At 35.5% G+C, this 24,069-nt stretch overlaps 1 protein-coding gene and 1 long non-coding RNA gene across 2 annotated transcripts in view; both read left to right on the top strand.

The window, feature by feature from the left end:
- Positions 1–23,953, top strand: part of SNF4Agamma (SNF4/AMP-activated protein kinase gamma subunit) — a 45,136-nt gene extending 21,183 nt beyond the window's left edge. The window contains exons 6-13 of the mRNA XM_088037203.1: positions 11,019–11,152; positions 15,456–15,504; positions 19,923–20,060; positions 20,387–20,715; positions 20,766–20,969; positions 21,025–21,171; positions 22,669–22,806; positions 22,858–23,953. Coding sequence (XP_087893329.1) covers positions 11,019–11,152; positions 15,456–15,504; positions 19,923–20,060; positions 20,387–20,715; positions 20,766–20,969; positions 21,025–21,171; positions 22,669–22,806; positions 22,858–23,097 — 1,379 coding nt within the window. The 3' untranslated portion in view covers positions 23,098–23,953. The remainder of the gene's footprint in view (positions 1–11,018; positions 11,153–15,455; positions 15,505–19,922; positions 20,061–20,386; positions 20,716–20,765; positions 20,970–21,024; positions 21,172–22,668; positions 22,807–22,857) is intronic.
- LOC148175141 (uncharacterized) lies at positions 11,601–15,172 on the top strand. Its single transcript, XR_015770176.1, has 2 exons — positions 11,601–13,109; positions 15,074–15,172. It is a non-coding gene; the product is annotated as an uncharacterized LOC148175141 (long non-coding RNA).
- Positions 23,954–24,069: the final 116 nt, after the last annotated feature.

Below are 24,069 nucleotides of genomic sequence, written 5' to 3'. Positions count from 1 at the left end.
CTAATGGCGAAATAATTGGATATAGGAGATAATCCGAGCGATTTCCTACAGTATTTACCCAAGCATGATGACTTCAAGAGATGAAGGGTTCTAAATTGGCATTATTTTTGTTGTTTTTACTTGTTGAAGGTTATAAATAAATGTGAATGCGGATATTATTAAAACAGTTAGGTGGAACATTGTAAAGAGTGTTATTTTTGTAAAGAATAATTTATCGAAGGTTTGCTAGAACAAAAAATTCCGGAGTCTAGGAGTTTATATCTACAAGTTCTAGAACTAGAATGTCGGTTATTGAACCTAATAAATTTTTAGTTATAAAACAGTTATAAAAGATTAGTGTTATGACAATGAAATTACTAATTTCAAATTATAGAGTACATTTTTAATTTGTAGGACAAATTATGAAAATTTTTCAACCATTTTTATTCAAATCTGTAATTTAGATAGTTTTAACGCGGTAACAATGTAATTTATATAGTTTCCTGTGTTAACACACAAAATTATACAGTCGGAAGGACAAAGTTTACAAATTCTTGTTTTTAGGATGAACCCGGCAATTTCAACATTTTAGATTAAAGACTGTAATTCTTGTAGTTTCGACATTGTCAGCAATAACATTTTTGGCGAATTTTATTTGACTTTATTTTGTACTGTCCTAGATTGCTAGAACAGTGCAATTTTTTTGAATAACTTGGTAAACGTGTGGCTAGTTTGACATTGCAGGATCATATCAGTTAATGGTTGACCTCACCTATCAAAGAGCGGCAGGGCTGTCAACAGATTTCAACTTCAAATTCCACTTTTATTCCATTACACGGCGGTTGACGGGAAAATCTCTTTAACAATGGAATCTTAAACCCTGAAATGGGTTTATTATGTACTTACTTATGTCTCTTTCCTCAACATAAATCTTCAATCCCGTCGCTACCTATATTCACAATATTATCCACTTTAACTCTGAATTTGATTTCGATAAAGCTGTAAATGTGCGGAATAATATTGTTTGGGATTCTGCATATGAAAGAAACTAATAATACAATACAGTATGTGGTTTATGCCCGGATATGAAAGGAATCTGCGCAGGTGGATATGAATGAAAGTCTGTTTTATTGATATAATTTTTCATGTTGGGGAGGAAATATGTTCGAGCGCAGCTCCAGAAATAGCTTGTCAGTTTTTGTGCATCCGAAACGAGAACTTTTTAGCTAATGATGCTGATGCACTAGATAACTAGATTTTATCAATACGATCGTTTTTTTTTTCATACTTTGTCAATTAATTATGTATTTCTGTATAAGCGCACTGCTTCTAAATTTAACTCGGAACGTGTTTATTATGCATTAAAAAATCTAATAATGGAAATGCAAAAACATACACGCGCTATCGTTAATGCCATTTCGCTTTGAACATGATTGTTATTGTACGAGCTTAATTGCAGTACCTCGTGCTCAGACTTGTTTTTCGCATTTTTTAATAATTTGTTTTGTTTTAATACATTTTCTCACGCTAGTTTATCTTATTATAGTAAATATCGGTTACTGAAATGAGGGAAAGTAGTTTGTTTTTCTACATTGTCTTATAACGTCACAGAAAATGCGCTACTGTTTCATATTTTTCCTGTTGACAAACAACACGGAATGTAAATTAGGAATTAAGTACCCACTCCAGAAATGTGAAAGGTAATCATACTAAAATGCGTTTTTAGAAAAAAATAAAAACGGAACTGGTTTCCAAGACTCGCCTGGTCGTGGTATTTGTTTTTCTCATGTAACATTAAAACGGCTCTTGAATAAAAACTTGCAACAATCGTAAAAAGCGGCGATAAATCCGGTGTTTACCACACATCTCTGCTTACTCTCATCAGAGGAAACCTTGTTTATCCGATCACTTTGTATTAAATTGCATCAAAGTGCAATGAATATCAAACATGCAAACGACGTGTTTCCGTGCCGCCTGCTCCTGATAGCAGTTTGAATTTGATGCTCCGGAATTGATCGAAATTCATGAATATCAGTAGCAAAATCCGCAAAATTCTGTCTGTTTTTGTTAGGAATATGCTAATGCAGAACAGGCGTTTCTGGCAATTAAATACGGGAATAAAAATGGAGTGCAAAGTGGTGTAACCCCGGAGGCTCAACCTGCGCCGATAACTCCTTGTTGCAATAAAATTGATTTCAAGAAGCTTTTACAAAGTGAAGGACTCTTTTATGAAAAAGTATCATTTCAATCCTTTGTTCCTTGTCCCGTGACTTCAACGAAATTACATTTTTGTACAAATGACTGTTGGATCGGAGGTCGCTTGAAACAGTAAATTCCCATTTGTGCAATTCCATAACCATCGACTTTCCCGTTTCGTATTTGGAAATTCCTTTGCATTTACGCGCATTCTTGCAACCCAGTTTCACCGTCTACGTGCCGAAGTTCGCATAGTGCTGCAATTATCTCCTAACAAATTCTCTATTAAAAACATGATTACTGCTTTAACAAGAATCCATCTAGGATCATCAGCTTCACAAAACTAATTACCGGAGAAATTGAGTGATCCCAATGTGACAGGATGGGAAAAAAGTCCTCGACCCTTGTTCGAATCTAATAAGAATTTCCCAACACCTTCGGAAAGAAAAATGTTCAAATGTTGGGGTAATTTATGCTGACAAGTTAGGGGCACTTTTCAGCTTGACCTCGCGTTCAACTCATCAACCGAGAGGGAAAGACTGCGCACACGTTCAAGCTGCGATTTCAAGCAGCAGTACAAACCTCAACGTTGAGTGTGTTGCGTGGTTTAAGAGGTGGAGCGTCATTTGGTAAACAACGCCGGTGTAGACAACGTGGACGGTCAAAAAGTGGTGTGTTGATAATAGAAAAACTGTGGTGCAGAGTGGGGTAAAAAGGGTCGGTTTGGCGGAAGAGTTCGCATAAATTGTGACTTTTGGGTAAATATAGGTGACCGGAAGAACGCCGTTTCAGATTCTGTTCGCTGCTGAAAACTGCTCGTTCGCACTGTAAATTTTTCAGTGATCAACACTTCAATTTTTTAATTTAGTTCCATTAACTGTATAACTCAACCGCGCTTCCAGTGATAATCAGCTCAATTGCTGTAATTTTTTAAAACCCCTCGTTACATTTCAATTACCCCCAGTGTCCAACTGACACGAATTTAAGCGCTTTTGAACCCCAATTTGCATATTTATTTCGGCGATTGTATTGTTATATCGTTGGCATTGCCATGAGGTGCAACACCGGAATTGTTACCTCTTTCTCCAGAATTTTGGGGTGTTATTGATTCAGACTGTTTGGGTTGGGAACGAGGATTTTGACCTAATTTCGTTGTTTGGGGAGCATGCTGTCACGTGAGAAATTGTAGAAAAAGTGATTCATACTTACAACGGACGGTGATGTTAATGGGGCATGAAATTTTCGATAACAATTCAAATGAGTCATTTCGTCTGTAGAATGACACTACAACTAAGTTCGTTTAACTTTTGGTCACTTCTCCATCACTTATGTTGGATGGCTCGGTAACAATTCCAGCGGCCATGAAACGTCGTAATTACTGCGAGCAGAACTTAGACCTGTGGAAAATTTCGTCTGAAGAACTTTGGCCACGCAGCTGCAATTAAAAGCTTCTTATTTGGACGAGAAAATGAGAGGCCTTGATGCTGATGGAAACAGTCCTCTAAATCACATCTTTGTATCCGTTAGCCGTGATCATTTCACAACATGTTTGTTAATGTAAAAAAGTAAAGGTTGTACAAATGTTGCTATTGACCTCATCGTTGAGTAAAACTTTTGCTTTCGTAGCATATCCGGAAAAATGTGCAGTTCCAGTGGTAATTCGTTAAACAAAAGAATTTATTGAGCCGCGAATTGTTGATAGCGTGAAATAAATCATAGAATGTGCTAATCAGGCACGTGGCGGGGAAAACACGTCCATGAAGAAAAACAATTTTAACCGGATATCCGACAGATAGGGGTTTTGCACCCTGTTTCCCCTGTTTTGATCCACTTTAATTGGTCCATAATTGACGTGGCTTTTATGGAGATTTGCGTGGGCTGAACGAGTTTTTGGATAAATTTTCCAGGCGCTTTTTCAATTTGCAAATCGTGGGAGGAAAAACTGAGATCGACTTTCTGGAAAACAAGAATTGAGTTTCCTGATCACTCAACAAACGTGGAGATTTAATTTGTTTCAGATGTCACAGAAATTTGACCTGAAAAATGTTAAATGAACGTGTAAAGTACTAACAATATTTTGAGATTCACATTCTCGGGTTCCTGGATTTTTTTTTAATTATCCATCGATGTAGGTATTCGGTGTTAATGTACGAATACAGCTTCATTCGAATATTGATCCAGTTATCTGCGACTGTTTCAAAAATAAATGCGACGACCTAATAATAAACGTAAAAGTAAAAATATTCATTCAAGTTTGGGGGCGTTTGAAACTAATTTAAACTTTTACCACGAGTTCGGTATTTAATTTCAGAATACAGTAGAGCCTCGGTAATCCGGACTCCTGCTAGTTCGGTGATCGCTGTAATCCGGCCGGGCAATGAGCTTTGTGGGGGGACGGGCGGGAGCGGGTGTAGGTGCGGGCTGCCATGGGCCAATGCGTCGTCAGTCTTTTGTTTATGTAAAGTCTAATGTTTTATGTAATTTAACTTACTGTTTTTCTACATGAACATGTACATTTTTGTCTTTATGCTTTCATTCAAAAATTGATTAAAGAAACTAAAGTTAAACATGTGTTTTAGTACCGTCAAATATTGCATACTATAATCCGGACGCCTCGATAATCCGGAAAGGGTCTTGTTTTTGCCTCTCCGGATTAACGAGGCCCTACTGTAATAAGTTTACTACAATTTGTTTCATGTTTCTACTAAAAGCATAAATTATGGGGCACCCTTTTAAAAGTTTGTTAAATAGAAAGCTAATTTTAAAATTTGGAAAACAGCTTTGAGGTTCTTACGAGAATTGCAGTTTTATTGGAATACTTTCGGTCTTGCGAGCTAAAACTAAAATAGTTTTTATCTCGACGGAGTGTGGTCGTGAAGAAAAATTAGGTCACCAGTGGCTTCATCAGAAAACACTGCATACGTTGTCTGCAATTTAATTTAATTTCGGAATGTGCAGCTCGTCAAATTTCTAGTCTCCTAATTAATATAATACAATTTAGAAATTCTACTGGAATGGGAAAAAATTTGCATTTCTAGAAAAATGTGCATGTGGATTAATTGATTTAGAATTTTGTCCATAAATTATTTGAAATAATGAATTAAAATTTGTTGTTTTGAAACTAATTTGAACCTTTTTTTCACGCCGTTTATTTAGAACTTTTTGTATGTAAATTCGATTTTAAAACCCACCTGTTCATACAAAAAAGCTTTAACGTAAAAACAAACAATATTGATTTGTTTTTCATTGTGGGAGTTTCAACAAAAAAACTAAAATATTTACCTCTCTATGTAAATTTAAACATGTCGTTTGGAATTATTCGTTTTCTTTCTTTTTGGAGATTTCAAGCTTATCTAATTCCGAATAACAATGTGTCGGTTATTTTAGAGGCAGGTGAATTGTGCAATGTGCCAGGAAATGACTCCAGCCACGTGTCGCAACACCACGACGAATTCGAAAAATATACTAGTGAATACGTGAAATGTCGGCAACCTCGAACTATTTGTTGATTGTTGTTTCAACAGTGATTAATCAACTATAAAGAATGCGTTTATAGGTTTCAGAGAGTCATTCAAAGAGTGGACAAGTACTTACCTATATTTTAATTACGGATTGATGTTGTTGGTCTTGACCTAAAAGCATATTCAACTAGGACGATGAATTAGCACCAATCTTTCAATATTTAGATTGCTATCTTAAAGTTGACGGGATTTTTAAATATTATTTCATAGCGGCGCCGAAGCTTAATTTTATCTCACAGACGCTTAATTTTGACGTAAAATGAAGTCACCTGTGTTCAACAAATCATAAATATTCATTACTCGCAGCAATTTGGAGTTCATAGACTGTTTTCAAAAGAAAACATTTATCCGAGCTTGAATTACCGGAAAAAGTGGAAAATGTCACTCCAGACTTTGACTCCCAGAGCGTTCAAAAGGAATTGGTTTGCGTGGGTGTAATTATGTCAAGTTTTCATATTTATAGAACTGAGGTTTCTAGTTTTCCACCTTGGAAAAGCTGTTTTTTCTCGTGTCGACTCTTATTAATTTAATTAGCGTCATTATAAAATTACCCGTCTTCTCTTCATTTTTTTGCTCGCACTTATTGATCCGATTAATGTCACACAGCATCCGTTAAAGTTTCTTATTATTTTCAGTCTGACTTTTGACCTTATCCTTGTAACGATTTACATTAAATTATAGTTCCGAGTCAACCTGACCATGAGAGTGTCTTAAACCCACGAATTCGTTAGTCAAATCAAAATGTAAATATCGATTAATTGCTACAGATAAAAGGACGCTGGTAATCCTACCCTGAATTCAGAGTTAGATTAATTTAACTTTAACCAAACAGTGGAACGATTTAATCCGTTCTTTTTAGATCGTCTCTAATTGGTTTTCGCAACGAAAACTTGTCGTTATAAACTGTTAAAGCTGGGAAATTATCTTTACCGTTTAAAGTACTGTGGAAAGTTATAGTGCAATGAACAACAGTGTTATCACAACGTCGTAAATTACAGCTAGAAGTTGTAACTAACAAAAAAGTTATAGAACTTTGGTTTTCGTATTGACAAGATAATTTAAATTGCCGGCTCAAATAAAGACAATAGAAATGGAAAGTTTGTTATTGAATAAGAACTTTGTGAAGCTCTCAATGCTTAAAGTCTCCATGAAACCTCGGTGCTGACCTAAATTCGAGAGTTCAAGCACATTTTGCAAGTGGCTGCAATTTCTGAAAAAACATGAACGAGCAGCTCTTTTCATTTAAAACTCAAAAATTTTGTCGTGTAGTTTAAAACTTAAATTAACTTTGTGTCATAAATTCATAAATTAGAAGTTTTTTTGCAGGTTATATCGATAGTAAATTAAGTTTGAATCCCTCAAAATCATGCGGAATATTAATGTTTTGGGTTCAAAAAATCTTCGCGGCATTGATTTGATTCTGAACCCATTCATCATTTAAGCAGCATTGAAGTAGCAAAGAAAAATGTTCCCCGGGACAAACATAAATCATATTGCCACATGTTGCAAATGTCAGTTTCACCTCCACTTCTTGTACAAGAAATACATTAAAAGCGACATTCACCGGTCATATTGTGCGATTGAATATTATTATCGACATGATTATCTATAATGTAATAATTATTCTAAAAATAGCGCAGCGAACAGAACCTGAAAGCTTCGATGTACTTTTCGTTTTACCGAAATTCTGTACAATTCTAGTTAAAGTTGGGAACTAACGTAACACAAACTATGGGCTAACAACAATGCAGAGCTTCAACAATTTGTTACATCTAAATTCGCAACAACATAATTTACACTCTCAAAGTAAATACTACGGACATCATTACCACAACCACCAATACCATCATGGGAACGTCGGTCCTTCATTCAATGTCGAGATGTATTCAGATAAAGATTCGCCTCACGACAGCAGCACGAGTAATTCGTCGCTAGGGAGTTCCCCGAAAGTCGAATATTCGTCGTCTCCCAAAAATAATTTTTTTCATAAAAATCACAATCACCATCATCACTCCATTCAAGAATTAATCAGACATTTCGGGAAGAAAGTCCACAATTGGAGATCGGATTCGGGTTGTCGGAGGAACTCATGCACAGAGAATGGCAATAAATATGAAGATGATTTTAGAAGTAGAAGTAAGTCGTTGGATGCAGCTACCGGAAAACGGGTACTCAGCGATTGCGAGGCCACCTACAGGATTTATGACGCTATTCTCAAAGAGGGTACGTTAAGGGATGTTAATTTAATCACAACTTTGCGTAAATGTCGGAGTTCGTGTACATACAAGCAAGCGCTTCGAAATTAGTGTGTAAATAGCTCGAAGTTGGTTTTATCGGACTTGGTTGGTTCATCACTGATAAATGATTAAAGGTCTGTTCATAAATGACGCCTTAATTTCGTTTTGAGCCATTGTTCTCCTTATAATTAATAAACCAGAACGGCTCAGTATTTGTGAACCGCAGCGAAGTTATGGACGTTGCAAGACTTTGTAAAGAAGGTGAGATTTGTCTTTTCCTGAACAAAGTTTGCAGTTTCATTTTTAATGAGGTCTTTGACATTTTGTTGCGGTTTCCTGTTTTCTTCCTGATAGAGAATACCGATGTTAGAACGAGGAAGCTTTGTTAGTTTTAAAAAAAATTTCAAGTGTTGGTTTGGAGAAAGCTTGATCCAACAATGTGACTACAAAAAGAATTTGTTCACGAAGCTTGCCAAATATTTCGAACTTTCATGAAATCTTATTTTGTATGGGCAATGAATTCTTTCATGTTTTTGAAGTGTAAAACTGACATACATAGACGCTTCAACTTTGAAAATATAATTAAAATTATGACTTCAATTGAAATTTATTGAACATTGAACTTTCATACTTTTTTAAGTCTATCTGGTATTGTTTTAAAATCCACGTAATCAGTGGGTGTAAAAAATCTTCAGTGAAATAACAAAATAACCCAGTCGTGTAATGATAATGAGAAATTGAATCTGCATTTACGTATTGTGTCGGCGAATGACGAAACGTTCAAGGATTAGTCTTTGTTATCATTACCAATAAATGTATACAAAAATAAAAATTAATTCCATACATGAGTGTTTACAATGAGTAATTCACGTAAAAGTAGAACCATGTCTCCGATAAATAATTATTATTGCTGGAGATTAATTGGCATAAGAAATTGATCCAGGAAAACACGTGGAGATTAATAAAAATTAGAGAGTAGAGATTGAAAGAACTTGAAATGACAATATATCAAAATTTAAACAAAACACATAAAAATTAAATAAGCACAAAACCAGATCAAAATCACAAATTTTGAAAGCATGAAAAATGGAATAGAATATAAAAATTGGAGGACTTAAAAATCTATGAAACTGAACATAAACCTTGAAACTTGGAGGTAAATTAAAACTAATTGGAATTTAATACATATTTAATTCGATGTTAAAGTGACATTTGTCCACCAATCAAATATCAACAATCATCAATTTTTTACGTGATTAACTTAATCGCACTAAAATAATTGTTGTAGAAACTGACCCTACAGGTTTTTTACCGATAGACGAACATTTTTTAATACAAATTGCAAATGTGACGCAACGAAGAAAAAATTTTATTGGAAAGCTGTCAAGAATTGATGACTACCACGTGTTTATACGTTCGTTAAAAGCAATTGGATGACAACAACTTATGCAAATATTATTTCATGAGACTCATGAATACGTCGTGTTCAAAATTTTGCAGACGGGAAAATTCATTATCTGTTTCAGGTCACAAAAATTCAAATTTAATTTCAAAGTTTGCAGCCGATCAGTTAACGTGGAGCAACTTAAAGTGGACGAATTTAAAAATGTTTTTGATGGACTTATCTTTTCCCTTTGAAAAATAGAAATCTAGATATTTAAGCAAATTGGAAAAAAAGAAATACCTACGGAATTATTATTGGTGTACTAAAGCTAAATTGGAATAATCGGTCTTCGAATTATTTGAACGCTTTAGGCAAATTCAAACACAATACCCTGTAACATTAGCAGAGAACAATGGGTTTTGTTCTCATGGAAACCAGTGATGCAAGTAACATAATCAATTAATAATATAATAAAAAATCAGACCAGTTCATATTAGCGTTTTTTTGGAACGCGTTTCTTTCGAATTTGCTGCTTATCTGTCTTATTCTCAATTTTTTTAATTATTTCTGTAATAATAATTATTACTAAGTTTTCTTAGTGATCAATTACTGTCTTCAACAACAATATATTTACAACAATAACAACAGCAACATAAGAGTCAGGAAATGTCCCATGATGTAACCAATTTCGAAACAATTTTTTATACCTCAAAGGATCTATAAATACTATAGTTTGAATAACAGTGTTTACCAACATAAATTGGCGGCAACTCCACCAAACAAAACTCATTGTTTGTGTTGTTTTCTTCTCATTCACGCTTGGCGATACTGCTGGGTTTTCTTCCTCTTCCTGGTTCGGTCTGTAGCAGATAACAATTAAAATCTGCAACATTCGTTCTGTCATAGCATTGAAATTTTGTTGCGTTAGTACTTTCGGACTTGATTTGAATTCTAAGTGACTACAGACAGTAGCTCTAAACTATATTTAGCTTTAAATGTTTTGGGAACAATATTTTATCATCCTGGTTTAAGTATTTTTAGCATGTAGGCTTTATTTTGGAGTTCAGCTGTTACGGCGACAGTTTATGTTTACTATAAAGATTTGACTCGTTTTTGTGTAGGTGTACAGGTTTTTAAACGCCAGATAAGTAAACAATGGCAACTTTGGCCGTCCATGACCATTCCAGTAAATGTGGTTATTTAAAAAAAATACTTCTTGTTTGAGATAAAACACATTTTTTTAAACTAGTAACACGTGGATTTACACATTTGTGAATGTTAATTTATTCTGATACGAAAACTAATAAAACAATAGCTCCACTGAAGTGATGAATAGCATGCATATGTAAATATTTTGCTTGAAAATGAACTTGCTAAACTTATTCTCGGTCAATATTGTCTCACCCACTTAATTCTGGGAAAATAAGTTTACTTTTGATAATGACGGTTTTATCAGTGTTATCAAACTGATGTTTGATTTACAATCGTCAAACGTAGAGAATTCGTCCAGATGATTGTGTGTCACATGTGGTCCACAAAATGATGAACATACGTCGTGGGTACTACTATCAAGGTAGTTTATTTTCAGCCATAAATAACTAGGTATTATGATAAAAACTGTCTCTTTTGTCTACAATGAAATTCTTTTTACGCTTATCTATATACTCTATTTTTGTTTCTGACAATTTCTTTTTCTTTCAGGCGCACACTTGAGACAGAGATCTCTGGACACCGAAAGGCGGAGACAGTCTCTCGGAACTATCATTCCTCACCGAGCTTCAGACGCCTTTCTTGATCCTTACCACGCTGCTATATTATTCAGGGATGCACGAGGGGTAAGTCTTTATTCATTAATAAGTCAGCTTAAAACGCTACAGGTTTCTACTTAACTACGCGGCACGTGGCGCCCTCAGCGGTATTCATAACAATGAAAAGATCGAGCGCTTTACGTCGAACCATGAATTATTCAGATCAATTACAATGAACTGGTATGTCGGTGCTCTAATATGCATAGTTATGTGATTTTTTCACGCGCGGGATTTAGCCTTTCTGCTCGAAATTTCGGCTCCGAATTAAAAATTTTGCTCGTAATTATAAATTTACATTAGATAATGAACCTGAGATACAACCTTGTTGCCTCAAGGTCTATGTATTAAAGGATCGTACGAAGTCTTTGTTAATGTTTCTTTACTAATTAACATTTGCCCTTACAGAAGAAAATTTTATAGTTGTGAAAATTAAACCCGATTACGTAATCCGATGATTTCAGCTGACGCACAGTGCGAGTTTATGCACTGAAAACAAGCAGGAAATTTTTGTATTTCATATAAAACGAACCGCAAAGTTGTCAACTTCATGTTTTGGCAGCGCTTTTCTAACATTCTGCCAGAAGTAGGTCAGGGAATGGATTGAGTTGTTACAAACTGTTATTTACAGGCTTAAAAATCCATTTGGATGTGGAGATTCGGGAGAAAACAAATCGCGTTCAGGTTTTAGCTCTCTTTGTGTTGCGGAAGCGTTTCAGGTTCTTACAATTAAGTGGAAAAAGACGCGTTTGTTGATTCAAAGTTTGAATCCTGAGCTAATTAATGTACTAAGTAATTGAGGAGTGCAGATCCGTAACTGTGATTTTAATTCGATGACGCATTAAGTTTATAAAGGAAAGCAAATGTTTATTCTGTGCGGACGTAATGTATGTGGATGAGAATGGCATAAACGCGATTACCTGAATTGGTTGGAGTGGATGAGTGGATAATTTTACACTTGGAATACATTTCCATGTTTCCGAAAGGTCAAATATTTATTTCCGTTGCGAATAGAATCATGAATGATTTTATTACTGAATGTAGCGAAAACGGGAACAGAGCTGACTTTTATCCATCGTATAAGCAGATTTATTCCACTTTTGTTTGAAGAAAATTGAATTTTAGTAATAGCATCTATTTATAGGACACGAGCGTTTAAGTGTATCTGTCTTTTGCAGAAAATCAATCAAATTTTCTTTGAAGCGCGAGACCACAGTTTTGTTAAATGTTTACACATGTCATTCAATTTTGCCAATCCTTATCGATGAACATGGAAAAATCAGAAGTGTTTGAACTGTTTGGAGGAGTTTGTTCGGTATCGATCAATGTGGTCCTTTTTTTCCAATGACTATGAAAGAACGAATTAATAAAACAAAGTGTAATTTTTGTTAACTCCTCAGCATCATTGTTGTTTTTGCTGCAGACTCAAGGCCGCAACTCGGTCAAACTGCCCACGACATGTTTACACGCGCCATAAAGCCCACCGTCTAATAATCCATAAGCTCTAAAGCTCGACATCGCTGCCCGTAAACATAATGAGCAACACGTAAAGCTCCGGAACCGTTGCCGTTAGCCTTGGCAATGATTAAAAAGCGACCGAGCGATGGCCTAGTCACTGGACATTATGCGACAGAATGAAAACAAGAAATTCGTGCTCCGTCTTGATCGTGAAAAATTGAATTTTTCACCACGTCGTCGACAGATTCGCTCTGATTAAATCAAAAATGACAACAAGGACGGAATGTTTTTACGTATAAGAGACCCACACGTTTTGTGTTCCAATGTTTATCAATTCAATGGTCGACGCAGGCGTGGTGCTGTTGGTTCTCTTCATTTTTATTTGTACATACAATCCATGCAGCAGTACAGATGATTTGAAGTGTTTGTTGTCAATAGTGAACGTGTGCGGTTGGTTAAGGAACTCCGGAATAGTCCGGTTAACGCGAGTCCGGGCCTCCGGAAGTGGGACGTGCAACAAGTGAAATTCGTAAGGACTAGGGGCGAGTGGCGATGCGTTACCTGCCTCTGCTTGTTGTTTATATCCGATCATGAGCTTTTCGGGCTAAAAATAAAAAAAAAATAGCCGTGGTTTTGAGTTACTATCGTCAACCTCACAATTTCGATTTTATTTTTAGCTGAAATTTCGACCGGAAAATTTCACTTTAAATTCGGTGACCGCAGAAATTTAACTCTTTACAAGGTTTAATTAGTCGCCTACGTCTTTTCTCGCCGGTTCATCGTGTTTGCACTTAGATAACAGAGAAATTTTGATATTGTCGCCCAATATTGACATTTCCTATCGAATCTCGAGGTACCGCTGCTCTTTGGCTTTAAAGTATTGGCAAGAGTGATGTTATTGTTTACGTTATTAGAAGACCTTGAAAGAAACAACGTTCGCGAAAGATTTAAGATGTTCGCTATGACATAATCCTTGTTTTCATCGTTTTTTTCAGTAACAGGTTGGGTTTGGCAAACCATCTTGTTTTGCATGCATCACACTGTTAATTTTCGTGGGCGTCCGTATTGGTGTCTTGATTATTTGATTCAGCTCGATGTAGTTGTTAATCATTTCACATGACTCTAAAATTAGTTCGGTTTTTATCTCTAGTTTTGTCCAATATGATCAGTAACCTTTAATCATGGGTAATATTAACCTTAGCACCTCCACAGCGGTTTTATAATGGAGCCGCTTTGGGTTTTGATGCAAAATTAATTCCAGTTGAAGGAACACGTGCTTCAGGTTGTTGTTGACTAAAGTGGAAATATTCATGGGTTCTATAAATATAATGATTGACGAATAGCCACATATCCGATTTACATGGATAATAAACGGAGTTGTTTTAAATTAAACCAGTTAGTAATCGTTCATATTTTTCTTGTTTAAGTAATTTGAATGACATCATGAGTTTATCTCTACTAAAAAAACATGTTTGATTGTTTGTTGATGGAAACTTTTTGTAGATGTGGATATTGTTATCTTGTTATGACTTATTTTTGTGTTAAAATTATACAATCTAAAGTACTCATGAACTGGTTTGGTTTAAATTTGAGTAGTTCGAAACGTTCGCATCGTAAGACGACGTTATAGCTTCAAATTTCAATAGCACGTCAGACTCTTGGATGACAATCTAATTTTAATATCAAGATAGGATACCATACTGCTTTTATATTTCAAAAACTTCATAACGAAAACGACAAAAATATGCGCTCGCAATCTCATTTTTTATCGGAAAATGGGATTGAATATAATATAAATCATCTACATATTTAAGTATTCATTTAGATAATATTCATATCAACTTATCACAAGATTGATAAATATTTAGTCAATTTTTGACTCGCTCTGATACGATCTAATAAACAAAACGATAAGCTCCAAACTAAAATATTCGAAACTATTTAACACGGTCTAAATTTGAACATAAATCGCAGTTTGACTATTTTAATAATCCAGGGAGCCATCAGTTCCCCAAGTTTTGCTAACAAAATTGAGTTAGTTTGCTCCACTTTGAGGGCTAGAAACTGCGCCCCAAATAAATTATCCTGAAGATGAGAGTGAAATTCGAAATTTCGCCACCTTCTACGTGTTGACGAGCGTTTTGACAATCTTCATTAAATTAATTTCACTTGCGAAGTCCGGATTAATAATGAAAACGCTGAAATAAAATCAATAAACCAATTACGTAAAGCTGTTGCCTCAATCAATAATTTTTACCTTTCCGTCAACTTCTTTGCCATACTTTCCTCTGATTTATGACAACATTTCTGCGTGTCGCATTATTATATTCGTAATTTCTCCCAACTGTTGTTTCCCCGAAAGCAAACGGTAATTTGCGCGTCCATACTTCGCGTTCTCATCAAAGCTCTGCTTTGTCAGGCGTAGTGGAGGCCAAGGTCAAGCATTGTCGGCGATAGTTAAAAGCTCGTAGAATCCAAAGCATTCGGTTTCAGGCGTTGAAAGAAGATGAAATTTGCAGATGTGATTGAATTAGACTTGTCGCAAACGTAGATTGTGAAAAATGTGTCGAGCGGTTCGGTGGGACTAAATCGGGAGAGTCCACAATGTTCCGACGCTTTTCTTCACTTGAAAGTCATTCTAGTGCGTCGAAAGTTTCACCGACACCTTCACCACCGCTCACACCACCTGTGACTACGGGAATTTGGAATTGGTATTCTAGATTTACCAATGCTAAGAAGAAGCCGCTGGTGTTGTCGCCAAAGACGTTCATCAAAAGAGCGCTGGTAAAAATTTTAGCGTAAAAAGTCGAGAAAATAGCTTGTCTTAAATTAGATTTTCTTGTAAACAGTAACTAATTTGTGCTTTTTGTTTCAGTTACCAGTGGTCGATCCGTTCCTAGAAAAAGTCAATATTTCGGATTTAGGTGAGTTTTTAAGTTGGCGTCGACATCACACTAGTTTTTGTTCACTTTTAATGATGTGCGCTTGTATTTGAAAGTACGACAATTAAAATTAATTTTTAGCCACAATGATGCGCGAACTGTTTATTAAATAAATGTATACGTTGCCAGAAGCAAAAAGTTATTAATAACTGAAAGTTCTATGTAAAGCTCGTCATTAATTAATGAACAATAATTAGTTGTTTTTGTACCAAGAGACGGAACTGGATCTTGTTAATAAATTACACGTTCCTGGAAACTTAACAAGAATTGTTTTCCCGGGTTATAAGCTGTTTCTGATTTACAATATGCCAAATCCAACGATCCGATTAAACTTGGAATGTGTTCAAGTTACTCGTTCTAAATAGTTCTTTCGAATTCTAGCCACGACACAACAAGTTTTGACAGAGTTAATCATTTTTTGGTGTCTTGATGTTAAGTGGTACAATCAAAATTTTGGCGCGAGATATTAGTTCGGACAAGCAGAATCCGAGTTTCATCCAAAGCGACAGGTTTTCCCCTAAACGAAACGAGCGATGTGACATTAAATAAACATTACATCGAATAAGAAGACAGATGTGGATTTCTTTAAAATCGACTATTTGCATGGAAAACTCACGTAAATAGAGCACAGGATGAAAATAACTCTGCTTAAGATACACGGAGAGTGACGTAAAAAGGACTACAAAAGCACTCGAAAGGATATACGCCTCCGCGGCGGAATACTTGAAAAAATCGATGTAACAAGTGTCTTCGTAGCTTCATTACGGAAACTAGCAGGATTGACTTGGCCAAACTTTAAATTTAGCGATAAGTTAGCGACCTTTGTAAAACGTGCGTTTCATTGCGGATTTAGGAGGTGTTGAAGCCGATCGTTTTATTAGTTTTTGTCGTCTATTGTTATGCATGTAAGTGGGCGAGAAATAAGACTCATCTACACGTTACGACATTAATGGGTTGTTCCTCTATGCTAACAATGTTATCTTTGTTTATTTGTACTTCCTCTTGGAAATATCAAAATGAAACCTTTTAGCGTGATCGTGAGATGCATTTTTATTCTGTTTTTTACTCTCCAAGGTCGAATTTAAGAAAATTGTAATTTGTTTATAGTCTTGGTTGGAATATTTAACTAGCACAGATGGTAACTGCAAGGGACAGGTTGAATTAACTTTCCGATTGGCGAACTCTCCTAATTTGCATCGGTTAATTATTCCCGACTTAAAACTAACTTGTAATAACACTCGTTTAATTTTTACGGCTTTCTGAAGCTTGCCAGAGCTACAAAGAAGTGAAACCACGTAAAAGCTTTGCATTTTATTACTGCAATCTATCTGTTATTACACGGTATATTTAGTGCCCCAACGCCTATTTATAGATCGGTGGTTATTCCAGGTGCAAGTTAACCTATTTATTCTCGCCAGGTTCGAGGGCATTTCCATATTTTTGCACAAGGTTTCTTTTTTTGTTTGGCAAACACTTGCACTTTTATTTTAATTTTTTGAAAAATCGTTTTGGCACCACTGTGCTAATTTATAGACATTGAGGTATAAAATAATCGTCGAAAAGTTATTTTAGAGCGACACCACAATTAATTCACTGTTTTTTTTATTATGGCACGATCTGGCAAGAAAACCGTGTTTAATGGAGTTTGGAAGACGCTTTAAAGAAGTCGCTGGCATACAAATCGAGTTTTTCGATTTTGGGGGTTTCATATTCATTACGCGGTTTTTAATGTCAAAGGCGAGTACACGATCGATCCAATATTTCACTGGATGCATAAATATTCGGTGGTTATGTAACAGAATCAGCATACATTACGCAGAGACAAAAGACAGAAGACTAATATTTGATTTCCGCCAGGACGAATGTCTCGCTTTTTATTCCAAGTTGGCAATCAGCACGTTCATTGAAACGTGAAGATGAATGGTTTTCTGCCACCTTTATCATCCCCGCTCGTTCAAATCGGACATGAAGTAATTAATGGGGCTCTGCAATTGTATTGATCTATCGGAGGGACTTCAGACTTATCAAATCAGGAACGTTAAACGTCATTCAATAATTATTGTTTATGTTTGAACATAAGCTGACCTTTATCAATCTGTAAGAGAACAGCCGATAATGAATGTGAAAATAGATTTGTTAGAGTTGTTCCTTAACGAGATCGGCATTAAAATTGGATTTTCGTACTAATGGAGGCATCCTTGACTTTGACTTGGGCATGTTAAATTTCCTCTATTCACGTCTTTGAAATTTGTGGTTTCAGTTTTCTTAAACTTTTCGGTTGTAAAGCTCATATTCTTTCATTACGCTTTCTCAAGTGTTTACCTGAACTTTAACTACAGTACGAACAGAGCGAATTTTCCCTGTGAAATGGAGCAGATATAGTGGAGTTTCAACGATCTCTTTGTAGTTCACGAGCATATCATTTTGTTTCAAATCCTTTTATACTCTGGATAAAGTTTCTTTGCAAGTAAACGCCGATTCAACATTTTTTTAGATTAATTAACTTTCTTGGTTGGTTCTTTGGTTTGTTTGTTCTTTTGACGAAGGTTAGTTTTTTGTGTAGTTTCTGGAAAGTTCGAACAATGTAGTTGATGGCTTTGCAATTAATTCAGTGGATATTTTTAGTTTCTTGCTGGTTGTATTCAAATTTTGTTGTGGTAGATTCGTATCTTCATGGTGATGGGCGATGGCCATGGTCTACTACATGCGACGTCTAAATCTGCATCAAATTGTAAAAAACTAAAGAGTTATACGGGTTCTTAAGTATTGAAAATGAGGAGAATTTATCGCATTTTACTTTTTGGACACAGAAATTTTCTCTCTATAATTTTATGTTACTCGCCGGAAATTTGCAATTTTTACGAAATGCATGTTGGCAAAGACGTCTTTTCACCCTAAACGTTACTGCTGCTGCAAGTCAATAATTATACGCATTTCGTGGAAAAACATTTTAATTTTAGATAATAATTTTTAGTGTGGAATTTCTCATTTCCAAGTTATTTCCTGTAAAAAATTTGCACTTTGGTTCAATATGCAAGTTTAAGTTTCAACAATGATAAGAAAGGTTTATTTTTATTTGACTGATGCGTGGGTTTGAAAGGAAAATGGGATCATTTCATTTTTATTCATATTTTTTGCAGCAAGAAAACGAAGAAATTTGTTATCTAAACTAAAGGTTATTTTGGTTGTGAACAATATTTCGGTACAAGAATGTAAGATGATGGATGATGCTAGTTTTTTTAAGAATTGTGGTTTTAGTTTAATTGCACACTTTTATCATCCGTTTCTGTTTTTTTTATTCAGGGAGACAGGAAATTTTCACTGACAAAACGGCCGAAAATAATTGCGGTCGAGCAAGCACAGACTTATTTTTTGATTTTTTATGACCGAAGCTTCCCGGTTTTATTTATGATGCAATTATTAAGACATGTAAAAATAAACCAGCGATCAGCCGCGAGTTTTTTCTGTCGAAACTACCAAAAGACCAATTGAATTCATAACAAAATAGCACCCTGACAAGAATTTTCTATTAAGTTCGTGGGTTTTGCAGCTGCTTGAAATCAGACTTTTGATTTGTTGTTTTGACAACTTCAGTCTTGATGAACGGCGTTCTAAATTTTGCTTGATTGAACTCGTTTCTTCGTCAATTAGTGTAAAACCATTGTCCCAAGGTCCGAATAACAACATTTTACGTTAATGATATCGACGGTTGGCGACGCTAGTATTTTGGCAGCTGGTTCATCCGACGCCAATAATAGCTTGACGTTTCATAGTCAGTGTTCCACGGGGCTCCTTGCGCGAATGTTAAGTTTTGGCGTGTTAAAGAAAAGTGAGCAAACGAAAGACCGGTGCCGTCTCGAAGTCCTTTTTGGTTGTACCTCTTGCATAACATAAATTACGTTTATAAACAAAAAGATGTCGAAACTTTGGTAATCGTCTGACCTCTTGAGCTTTAGATAACTCCGCTGGTGGTCAATTTAGTAATGTTTTTCTTCTTGTTCGATCGAAATTTTGGTGGTTTGTTAGTTCCTGTTGTTACTGCCGTCTTCTTGTGGCAACCATGACGTGATTAGTTACAATCCGAAACTTTCCATCTGCAACTTCTTGTTTTGGTTTTGTTGGTGTTGTTCGCAAAAGTGCGTTGTGCGATGTGGGTGCATAACGTTGGGCATGTTACGTTTGCATATCTTCTCGAATCATGTTCGGTTGTACTTGCCTACCATCGAAGAGGAAGAAGAGTTTTATAGCGCTGACCAAATCAAAGAGTTTGAGTACATCTCTCCAGAATACAAAGAGTGGTTAGCTGATATTCTCGAGCAAGGTATTTTTAACGAAACAATTTGATCATCGGTTTTAAACTTGTTTGTTGATGTTTACCAAAACGTTTCTTTCTGTTTCAGAAGAGGATGAATCTCAAATATTCGTCAAATTCTTCAAGTTCCACAAGTGCTATGATCTCATTCCGACTTCCGCAAAATTGGTTGTGTTCGACACACAGCTCTTGGTCAAGAAGGCCTTCTTTGCCCTGGTCTACAATGGTAAGTTTGCAAGCCTACACAAGCGTCATTTTAATTAGTGAAAATCCTAACTATAAATAACGCATTTTTCGTTTGTTTACTTCCCGAGCCGAGACACCTTGAATTTTTGCCAATTAAACGGAGAGGAAAGAATGCGTGCTGTGTCATGGATTTTCCGCAACTCACATTAGAAAGAAGTACAACGCAACATTATTCATGACGCGAAAATTTGGTTTTTGAAAATTCTGCCGTTTCATGCAATTTTTGTTTCAAATTTTCTCACCCTTAATCAGTATGGATTTTTTTTGTTCCTATCTCATTTTCTAACTTTGATTTATGTTGTAAAGGCGTTCGCGCGGCGCCGTTGTGGGACAGCACTCGTCAAGAATTCGTCGGCATGCTGACCATCACCGACTTCATAAAAATCCTGCGAATGTACTACAAATCTCCAACGGTTGCTATGGAGGAACTCGAGGAGCACAAGTTAGACACCTGGCGCCACGTCCTGAAGGACCAACGTCCTTTAATTTACATCAATCCCGATGCATCTTTGTACGACGCGATCAGAACACTCATCCACAACAGGATCCACAGGCTGCCTGTAATCGATCCGGAAACAGGAAACGTTCTGTACATTCTTACCCACAAGAGGATTCTAAGATTCTTGTTTTTATATGTAAGAAGTTTTAATTGAACCGTGTCGAGATGCTTAGTTGCACGTTTCAGATTAACGAACTTCCTAAACCTAGTTATATGACCAAAACATTGCGAGAAGTTAGGATTGGTAGTTATGAGAATATAGAAACGGCGTCGGAGGACACTTCGATCATTCTAGCGTTGAAGAAGTTCGTCGAGAGGCGGGTTTCAGCGTTGCCCATTGTAGATATCGAAGGTCGGCTCGTTGATATTTACGCTAAATTTGACGTTATTGTAAGTATTTGATTGGAAGAGATCGATATGAATATTTCAATGTTGTTTATTGCAGAATTTAGCTGCTGAAAAGACTTATAATGATCTAGATGTATCGCTAAAGAAGGCTAATGAACATCGGAACGAGTGGTTCGAGGGTGTACATAAATGCAAGCTTGATGAAACTTTGTTTACCATCATGGACAAGATCGTAAAGGCTGAGGTAAGGGAAATTACTAGCTTGCTAACGACGCGCAAAATCTAATGAAAGATGAGTGTTTTGTCTTAAGAGGTGCTTTTATTATCTTTGGTGTCGTCTTTTAAGAATTTTTCTTGCTTCTACTGCGCCAAACTCGTTTTTTACTACAAATAAACTCAGATTGTTTTAAAATATCCACTCTTGAATGATCCGGAAAATGAAACCAGTAAACAAGCATTATTACTGCTTGTACACCGAAGCAAGTAATAAAATACCGTGATTACGTAGGAGTTAATATTAAACATCAAAGAGATTAAAACAATTCTTATTTTACCTACACATAACTTCACATAACTTGTGCAAATCAGTACAAACTCTTTTTGAAAAAAACGTTCGTTTTTTTTTTCAATTCGTTGCTCATTATTATAAAAGAGTTCGAGTTCTTTAGAAAGTAAATATCAACAAGGAGGGTGATTCTCCGACGTAACGCTAGAAGTTTGGTCTTTTAAACTGGATAAGTTCGACTACGTGGGAGGGAAGTTTGAAATTCTTTGGAAATTAACAATTCATGGCGGCTAATCTGGGGTGGTATTTACGTAAAGGAGAAGAAACAGCGGAAAAATATACAAATTGTGTTATCTGACTGAAGTTCTGTAAATTTTCCTAACGTTGGTCTTTTCGTAATTCGAGATTAAGAGACATAAAAACTGAGACAAGTTCTTTGGTCTACATTTTCTAGACTATCTAAATTGGAGACTTTAGCATGCGGTCAATGTCGTCGTCTTCTTGGAGAAGTTCAGGCCGAAGACAAAGTTTCAAAAAATTAATTAAAAATAAAACACTCTTAAAATAACATTTTTATTTTATTAGCAAAGCTCATTTCTTCGCTTTTGTGCGTTTTTAGCTTCTCTAAAAATGACTGCATTCAATTTATCAAAGCAAAACGTTGGAGGCCATAGATCTTACTTTATTAAAGTGAAGATCAACTTCTCGTCCCATAATTAGATAACTGCTTATGCTCTGAGACCCTGGCTTTGACCTTTAGCTCTTTTTTTTTCAAAGTGACGTTATTTCTGTCGCTTGCTCCAAATTTATTTTTTTCCGTTGATTAAGTAACTTTCAAAGAAGTAAATAGTCTCGGAAGACTCCGAATAAACAGAGTTAATAAAAAGTTGTTATCTACTAACAATAAAATCGAATACAATTTTATGAGTATTAATTAATTAGTTTAGTATCAGAGCCAGTTAGTGATTACTGTTGCGTTCACTGAACCATATTTCGCTTTGTGGTGTTTTGCAATTACATAATTGTAATAATTTTCGTTTTTTCTTTATTTTTTCTGCTTGTCATAAATCCGTTTCTTCAGTCATAAATAAATTAGCGAAATGTTAATTCAGGAAACTGACTACTCACTTCAAATAAATCTTCAATCCTGAATTAACTCCGCGACCTGTGAAGTTCTTCTAAACGTCACTACTAAACATCAATTTCCATTTTAATCGATCTACATTTTCGTTTCAGGTCCACAGGCTTGTGGTAGTTGACGACGAGGACAAGGTCATCGGAATAATATCGTTATCCGATCTCCTCCTTTACTTGGTTTTGCGTCCCTGTGGGGAAGACGGTTCTCCAGACGGCATGACCTCAGTTCGAGCTCAGGTTAGCTTTCCGGATTTAAAATTCTGTATGACTTACCCAAACACTTTTCAGGACATGAATAAGATTCAAGAGAGCATTTCTCAATCTGAAAGGACGTCCTCGGTGGAAGAAGTATCCCAAACGATTCCCGAAGAAGAGGAGGACCCAACACTAGAGAAAAATACTCAAGAGAACGAAAATCATAACGATTCCGACACTAGTTTGCCAGATTCGCCCGTTATTGAAAACAAATCTTTGCCCAACGAGAACAACATGCTCAGAGAGGTGACGGTGACGGACGGTGGCGAATAATACTTTTGAGTTAATTGTTTTAATTTTTTGGGTGATTAGAATTTAAGATGTGACGGTTCATGTTCTTTTTGAGCCGGTCCTGGATTGTTTCTTTGTTAACTGGATGTGGTTCATTTGGGAAGTTCAAATGGACGATGTCTATACTTTGTGATTGTATGTCCTGAATTTAAGGACTCATATTTTTAAAGAATTGTACTTAATAAGTTATATACCAAAGACTGCTTTCGTCATGACGAGTGACGGGTAAAAGAAACAATTCAGTAATTAACTAACTCATGGTGTGCTTTATTTATTTGTATAATATTACTTATTTTCGTCAAATAGTGTTGTATAAAAAAACAACTGGTTAACATGTTATTGTTAAAATTAATATATAAATATAATGTAAAACCATTCGGTTTAGCTTTGTAACTGTGCCACTTTGATGACATTGAAGGTGAAATATGGAAAGAATGTGAGAATATTTATACTTAATATATAACTAAAAAAGCCTTACACTTTGTACAATAGGATTACATTTTTAATGTTGTCAAAGAATTGAAGCTGAGTTTCTTTTGTAAATATAAGAAGGGTAAATCATATTTTAATATTGTCGATTTTTTATTTCAGAAGCAGAAGGAAAAAGTTGTATGATGATGGATTGATCTACACTTTTTAAATTTTATATTTAAAATTAAGCTATTGTGTACAGTTTGAAATACAAATTGATATACATAGATGCAAGGTTAACTCAAGTTGGTATTTGCTAAATTATTGTTAAGATAGGCTAAGATATACAACGATGTAGAAACATAACTATTTAGTAGTGAGGCTGATCATGGCCTATACGATGCTTAGTAAACGTGTATCTACTATATTTCGACTTTTTTTTACCCTCTTTTAGAATAAACATATAATTTTGGGACATTCAACTTGGTAAAAATAAAGAAATTTGTTTTTTAGGTTCTCTACGTTTTTTTCTAAAGTCTCTCC

This window comes from Gnatocerus cornutus, chromosome 5, assembly GCF_029298725.1.
Source record: "Gnatocerus cornutus isolate USDA-ARS CGAHR chromosome 5, icGnaCorn1.1, whole genome shotgun sequence".
In the NCBI taxonomy this organism is placed as follows: domain Eukaryota; kingdom Metazoa; phylum Arthropoda; class Insecta; order Coleoptera; family Tenebrionidae; genus Gnatocerus; species Gnatocerus cornutus.
Note: the sequence above shows the minus strand (reverse complement) of the source record. Positions and strands in the feature narration are given on the sequence as shown.